This window comes from Balaenoptera borealis (assembly GCF_965194805.1).
Source record: "Balaenoptera borealis genome assembly, chromosome: 1".
Classification (NCBI taxonomy): Eukaryota; Metazoa; Chordata; class Mammalia; order Artiodactyla; family Balaenopteridae; genus Balaenoptera; species Balaenoptera borealis.
The window spans coordinates 78661842-78669959 of NC_138860.1; the positions used below are offsets into that span (position 1 = coordinate 78661842).

The following is an 8118-nucleotide window of genomic DNA, read 5'->3' on the forward strand; positions in this document are numbered from 1 at the left end:
TATTCTGTCCCAGGTGTGCAGACAACCCATCTACTTCCCCAAATCAAGTTCTTTCTTCTATATATATTGCTCCATACCATCTGTGCTCTCTTGTCAAATGCAGGCTTGCTTGTGCTTTGGAGAACCTTCTCCCTTTCTCCAGGGGCTGGTTTTGTAGTCCTTTTTTCTCTTCTACCCAACCACTTCTTAGTAGGCTGCAGAATTTTCACTGTAGGTGCTGTGGGCACTGCTTTACTTTTTCTTCTCTATAGAATCTTCTAAGACCTTCTCTGAAACAGGCCCATCTTCTCAGGAAAGCTTCCTGCCAGTGGCCCGGAGCAGAGAATCCTTGACCTCTTTGTTCCTCAGAGTGTACACCACAGGGTTCAGTAGGGGGGTGATGATGGTGTAGGTCACTGAGATTAGCTGATCCTGATCCTTGGTGTTCTGTAACTTGGGCTTGAGGTAGGCAATGGAGGCACAGCCATAGTGGACCATGAACACAGTGAGGTGGGAAGCACCTGTGGCAAAGGCCTTCTTCTGGCCCTTAGCAAAGGCAATTTTAAGGATGGTGGAGATGATGAGGATGTAGGAAATGAAAACCAATCCCATGGGAACTAAGATCACCAGGATACTGATGATTAAAGTCAGTATCTCATTGACAGTCGTGTCAGTGCAGGAGAGCGTCATCACAGGTCAGATGTCACAGATGAAGTGGGCCACCTTTGTAGCACAGAAAGGTAACCTGAATACAGATGTAACCTGTGTCATGGCTACAATCAGCCCAATGCTGCAGGCCCCCCACACCAGCTGGATGCACGCCCTCTTGTTCATGATGACAGAGTACCTCAAGGGGTTGCAAATGGCCACATAGCCGTCATGCCCCATTGCTGTGAGCAGGAAGCAGTTGTTGATGGCCAAAATGATGAAGAACATCTGAGTGGCACAACCTGCCAGAGAAATGGGCTGACTCAGGCCTGTGAGGTTACAGAGCATCTTGAGTATAATGATGAATGTGTACATGGTCTCTGAAGCTGACAGCATGCTGGGGAAGAAGTACATGGGGGTGTGGAGGTGACAATCAAGGCTAATGATGGTCATAATGATGATACTGCCTGCCAAGGTTAACATGTACAGTGCAAAGAACATAATAAAGAGGGTGAGCTGGTGCTCATGGAAGCTGGAGAAACCCTGGAAAGTAAACTCACTCACCAAAGTGTGATTCTCTTTCTTCATTAAATCATATATGGCATCTAAGAAAGTAAAAAATTATATAAGGAACCTAGATGGTTGATTTCTGTCAATAGCAGGCTGGGCAGATTCTTTTGGTTCATCTACTTCAGGTCTCTGCTTATTTATATTCATACCTCATGCTCATTTCTTTTGGGAATAAACAGTGGAGTAATGTTCTTTTCTCACTAAGGAAAAAGTACATGGCTTTTAGAGTCAAGTGGTATAAACTCATATTTTAGTTCTATCATGTACTAAGTTACCTTGGGCAAGGAATTTACATCTCTAAGACCAGTTTCCTCACCTTTTTATGGATGCAATTGTGATAAAAACATCACAGAATTGTTGGTAGAAACATTTTAAACTGTTAAGTATCAACTTATATTAGAATTCAAACAATTATTGAATCCATTCAAGTTCAGTGGTGTAATGTCGTGCAGAGCTCTAGGCTCTGTAGCTACCTACTAATTCCCAAGCTTCTAGGGTTTAAGGTAAAGCTCTTGTCACTATGGTTTACACACTGCATTCTCATTTCAGTCTTTCAACTCTGATGGTACTACTCCTCTCAACTTCTGTGCTACACTCCTTTTCCCTAGACACTACTCAGTTTTCAAAGCTACACAAAGCCCATAACCTCTGTAAAATCCTTTTCTATTCTCTCTCTCTCACCCTGCTCCCTCCCTCCCCCCAGCCCCAAACACGTGTCCTTGCACATGGAGGTAGCATACAACTGTATACTAGCTCTTTTGTGTTGAAAGCACCATAGTGCATTTGTGATTACAAAACATGTTCACATACATTATTTAATTTCATCACCATCCAATGGAACAGGGAAGGCGAGGATTATTGTTTCTCTTCAGAAGCAGAGGCTGAGGATCTGCTCCGTTTAAGAAATTGCCTGTGGACACACAGGTGTCAAAGGATGAAAATCAAGACTTGAACTCATGTCTTCTGATCCCGTGTCCATTGTTCCTCCCATTACACAAAACTGCATCATGGAACTGTTCCCATCATGGCTAGATTATATAGTCTTTGAGAGTAGGGACCATGTATTTCAACGCTTTATAACCCTATGACCATTGCAATGTAGGGCACAATGTCTGCTGATGGAATCATTGCAGGTAACTGGTCCATCAAACAAATTGCCTGTTAGAAAGCAGAGTGCTGGGGCATCACAGTGAGCTCTTCTTCAAAGAAGAGGAGTTTTCAATGTTTTTTAACCTCTGTCTCCTTTCCCTCTGTCTATGTCTGTGACAGCAACAAACAACTAAAGAACTGGGCTGGATTTTAACATTGGAATTATAACTCTAGAAGAAAGCTAACACTATGAACATCTAATTGGAAAATATACTGGTAGTGTAACTTTTCTAGTAGCCTTTACCCTATTACTAAACAACATATAATTATGTAACAGGTTAGCTATAAAAATAAATTTAATAATAGAACACATGGAGTTGCCTAAAAAGTGCATTTTGCTGGAAGTAAAGCAAATTAGTCACATTGAAAAATGACTTACTATTGGGTAAATTTCAAAGGCAAGCTTCTTTAGTGCTTTTAAGATTAATCTATTTTTCAGAAACATAACATTTTAAATAAAGGAAATCTACAAAAAGGTATTTATAAGGGATCGGTGCACAGTTACACTTCAACTCGTCCGAGCATGATATGAAAAGAAATGGTATGAGGTTGAAAAAAAATTTGATGTTAGATGTCAGGGACCATTTCTTAACAGGGAAAGTTGTTTGGCCTTGATGTGTGTACCATGGTAAGTAACTGTAAATGTATACTATGAGGCTTTATAAACAGTGTCTCTGTGGATTATGATTTGTGTGAAGACAAAAATATAGACAAGGAAACATAGCTGCTAAGTAGCAGAGCCACATTCTTTATTACCATATTAGTCAAGATAGTCTTTAATTCTGGAAGTCATTATTCCTTAGGATTAGCAGAGGATCTTTGAAAGTGGTAAATTAAGGCTAAAGAAGAACAAAAATTCATATACACCTGGACCCTTTCCAGCTTAAAATAATTTGACCCTTTAACAACAATAAAACCCATACATGTATTTTATTCCGTATGTGGCTACCTCTGTAAATGATTGAAGTCTTTTCCCAAATCTCACTTACTTTTCTTCCTGCAAATCTGTGGCTCAACAGAAAAATGGAGGTAGAGATCAGAAATGTGGCCTATTGGTCACAAGTATTCACAAATCAAGGTCATGAAACAAAGGCACCTGAATGTGGTCCTTTCTACCTGCTTTAGGGCCAGTCTAGGGCTGGAGGTAAAAGGAAAGTTACAGGGGGCTCCTCAGATACTAGATATTCTCTCCAGCTGGGGGAGGAGCTTTTGACACCCAAGAAAGGCTCTCTGGGGATCATCTCTCAAGGTTTCTGGGTGCCATTCCCTGAGCACCCTCAAGAGTCACCCTGGGGCTAGAAGCAAGCAGACAGCCGGTGCCCAGGGACCTTGTTATGTAGAGGGCACATTTACCAGATTATATGGGTTTGTGCTTTGGGACTCTCATGGCACTTTGCACTGCAAGTAGAAACAGCAGTGGCTTATTTGTCAGGTTTTGTTTTTTAAATAAATATTCTATTTTTATATAGTTGGGCCTTGGAAAACCATGGTTACAAAGCCCAAGTGAGCTCTAGCTAAGAGCCTCTGTCTTGGATTCCAGGAAATTATGCAGCTCTCCCTGTAGTCAAGAAACCTGCTCAATATCTTTTTTATTTTTTCTTCTTCTTCTTTTCTGGAACTAAAACAGTCAATCTGGCTATTGTTTCTGTCCTACTGTGGGATTCAGAAATGGGAGACCAAAGCTCAATAGACAGTAGAGACCTCTCCAGAAGGCCAGGAGACCACTGTCCGTGTCTAAAGAAACCTGAGCCAGGATTTCATTCCCCAGGCCTGTCCAAGAAAATGGTTAAATGCACAGGGCTTCACAAGCCCAGTCTGGGGTTACCTCCACACTGGTTTCCCAGCCCCAAGTCCAGCTGTTTTTTTCTCCCCCTAGGAGTATCTTATTCTCACTATTTTCCTCTTTTATATTGGTAAAAGACTAACTGAGGCATATTAAAAATTTTAAGCTTTTTTTTTTTTTTTTTTTAACAAAAATCAATGCAAATTGGGTAGTGCCAAACCAGAAGTTGTTAGGGGTGTCCCAGGGCCAGGAACTCAGGGAGAGACTTCTATAAAGAAAAAGCAGAAGCAAAGTAAGGAGAGTATTGACTGGCTGTAGCTCAAAGCCTGGTTGGCTTTTTGTGATTGTTTGTCCTGAGGCTTTGATTTTATAACCTGGAGGCGTTTCCAGCCTTAGATTTTAGTTTGTTTACATAGGCTGCCATGGCATTGGAGGCCCCTCAGTTTGATGGCCTCCTTGTTTAGTTAATTTAACAACATGTACCTTACCTGTCTCATGGCCAGATCCTGACAATTCTCCAAGTTAATTTTTCCACACATGGCAAAAAAAATGAAGTGCCTGCATTCATACCTTGATAAACTTAAAAAATGCCACTTGTACTTGGTTTTGGTTTGTTTTTTGGTTAAGTGGGGTAGGGGGTGTTGTGGTTTTTTTTTTTGTTTGTTTCGTTTTTTTTGTATTCCCACTTCTCCTTCTCTACTGAATTTGTGGTAGCTTTTAAATTTAGAAAACTATAGAAAGAAAGGTTTATAGCAAACATGAAGATGTTTATAATATTTGCTTTTATCCATATAAGTTTCAGAGACATAAGAGGAAATGCTAGCCAAATCAGGGTTTCTTAGAAACCTCAAAACTTTTCATTAAATTATCATTAATGAAGTTAGTGTCTCAACTTCTTTTCCTGGCTGTTTGCAGCTGAGTAGTATCTTCATAGCCATTATAGCCTTCAGTATTTTGGGGTCAAAGTATGATTGGATAATCTTCCATTTTGGGGCCACCCCTGTGATTAAACTTGTTTTTTTTTTCTCTGCTCTAGTGAGAGAAGAGCCAATTTGTCACTCTAGATATCACTGCAAACACAAATCAGCATTGAGGCATAAAGAGGCTCCCTGCCCCCAGTGGGAAGCAGGTAGAAAGCCTCTTTCATAGGAGACAATCAAGACAGCTCTAGCAACACACAATCAGGGTAGGAAGAACTTTGTACTGTTACAATCTGAGTTCTCTGTGAAAAATTAGGAGACCATGCTGTTAGAAGATGCACTAGTGACCTTATTTTTCCTGAGGAGGTATCTTTTTGTTTTAAGAGCTGAAAAGGAAATCTAGCAGAATCCTAGGTTTATGAATAATCAGGAGAGGAAGGACAGTGGTTAGGGTTCTGTTAAGAGGTTGATGGCCAAACAACCTGACTCCTGGTTAGCAGGTCTCTCTGGGTATGGCTGTGAGAAAAACGAAAGGGCTGAGCTAAGGGAAGTGCCGTATTCCTGGGCACTGTGTCCCTGGGTGCCTTAACCTCAGCCTAGCGTTGTGTGGGTAGGCTTGTCCACATGCATGACTGTACTTGTCCACATCCGTGTTTGCTTGTACTGAAACTTGGGTGTTCCAGTTAGTGGCATAACAAACTACTTGAACTTAGTGTCATAAAGCAACAACAGTCCTTCATCATCCATCTCTGGGAGACTGGTCTCAGTGAGGCTCCTCTCACATCAGGTCTCCCATGTAGCTGTGGTCAGGAGGTAGCGGGGGTTTGCTCACTCACATATCAGTCAGTCAGTGCTGGCTGTTGACTGAAATACCTACACGTAGCCTCTCCAAGTAGCCTGGGCTTCCTCACAGCCTGTGCTCTGGATTCCAAGAGCAAGCACCCCAAGACAAAGAGCCCGACAGAAGCTGTGTGATCCTTTATGTACTGGTCTCAAAAGTCAGGATGTCACAGCATGACTTTCACACCATCATAATTGTCCAGTCAGTCACAGAGACATGCCCAGTCTCAAGGGGAGGGATACAGACTTTGCTTTGTAATGGGGGTGCAGCACACTAATAGGAGAGCATATGGAATGGGAGATACTGCATCCAGTTTTTGAAAACACAGTCTATTTGCTATAGTTAATTAGCAAATGACCAGGATCTTCTCTTGAACAGTTTAGGCTCGTTGTCCTCAAAGGGAAACAGGAAACAAAATAAAAATTAGACTAACCAAACTCCAGGCTCTACCTACTTAGGTGTTTCTGTAAACCTGACCACTCTTTTTTTTTTTTTTTTAATTCTGAGGAATATTAAATATTTTTTTACATTTATTGTGCACTTTATTTCTATTATTATTACATTGTAATATATAATGAAATAATTATACAACTCACCGTAATGCATAATCAGTGGGAGCTCTGAGCTTGTTTTCATTTGCCACTCACTGATAGGGTTTTATTTTGTTTTTTAATTGGGGTATAGTTTTTTACAATGTTGTTAGTTTCTACTGTACCCCAAAGTGGAGTTCCCTGTGCTATACAGCAGGTTCTCATTAGTTATCTATTTTATACATATTAGTGTATATATGTCAACCCCAATCTCCCAATTCATCCCACTCCCCCTCTTTCCCCCCTTGGTGTCCATATTGTTTGTTCTCTACATCTGTATCTCTATTTCTGCCTTGCAAACCAGTTCATCTGTACCATTTTTCTAGCTTCCACATATATGCTTTAATATACGATATTTGTTTTTCTATTTCTGACTTGCTTCACTCTGTATGACAGTCTCTAGGTCCATCCATGTCCTACAAATGACCCAATTTTGTTCCTTCCTGACCACTCTTTTTGAAATGCTTAAGTTCCGGGGATTCTTGGAAAAATGAAGGGGAAGTGTGAACAACTCCTCCCCCACCACAACCACCAAGAAAAGGGAAGAATCTAGATCTTCTGCTAATCTAACGTTAGACACTTGAGATGACATTAATGAGTTAGAAAGTAAAATAGGTATATATTTAGTGCATTACATGATAACTGGAAAGGCATACCAAAGTTCTAAACAATTTCAAAATTAACAAAACTCTGGCTAGGCTGACAAGAAGATTTTGAAGCTACTGGTTGCGATTTGCCTATAGGTTTTTGTATATGTTACATTTGGTGTATGTTATGATCTTTATTTAAAAAAATATTATATTTAATATAACATATCATACTTACAAAACACTATGTTTAAAATATGTCGAGATGCATAACAATAAAATAAACATTTGGAATCCCATCACTCAACTCAAGAAGTACTCGACTCAAGAATCACTTAGGTAATTCTCATTTTTCCCACTTCCTTATCTCTTTGCACTGCACCCCCCTACCCTCACCCTCACCCCCAACAGTTACTACTATCCTGATTTTTATGTTTATTTTCATCTTACTTATTTTATACCTTTATTATATGTGTATGTGTGTTTAAACAATACATTTTTTAGTTCTGTTCTTGAACTTTATAAAAATGATATACTGTATACAGTTTTTTGAGACTTGTTTTTTAAAAAATTCAGTGTTCCTTTTCTAAGATCCAGAATGGAGCTACAGTTTATTAATTTAACTGCCTTACACTATTCCATCATGTGAATATACCGCAATGTTTTTTGTCCATTGTCCTGGTGAGGGATAATGGGATTGTTTCCAGATTTTTGTTATTATAAATTGTAATGTTTCAAATATTTTATGGCATACTTTCTTGATTAAATGTGCACAAGTTCCTCTAAGGTTTATATCCTTTCAAAAAATAACTAGCTCATGGGATATAAAAAGTTTCAACTTTACAGGATAATACCAAATGGAATTTTGTAGTGGTTGTACCAATTTACACTGTGACAAGCGAAGAATAAGAGAAGTTCCAGTTGATCTACATCCTTTCATCCTTGTTATTAGACTTGCTAATTTCCGTCAAACTAGTAGATGTGACATGGTGGTGGTTTTAATTTACATTTTCCTGAATAATAAGAGGTTGAACATCTTTTCAAAGTTTAT

At 39.6% G+C, this 8118-nt stretch overlaps 1 protein-coding gene across 1 annotated transcript; it reads right to left on the reverse strand.

The window, feature by feature from the left end:
• Window positions 1-272: 272 nt before the first annotated feature.
• LOC309635593 (olfactory receptor 10J1-like) lies at window positions 273-8055 on the reverse strand. The gene is given in 2 exon segments (XM_082407074.1): window positions 273-675; window positions 679-8055. Coding segments are annotated over 2 exon segments (924 nt in total). The 5' UTR covers window positions 1216-8055; the 3' UTR covers window positions 273-288.
• Window positions 8056-8118: the final 63 nt, after the last annotated feature.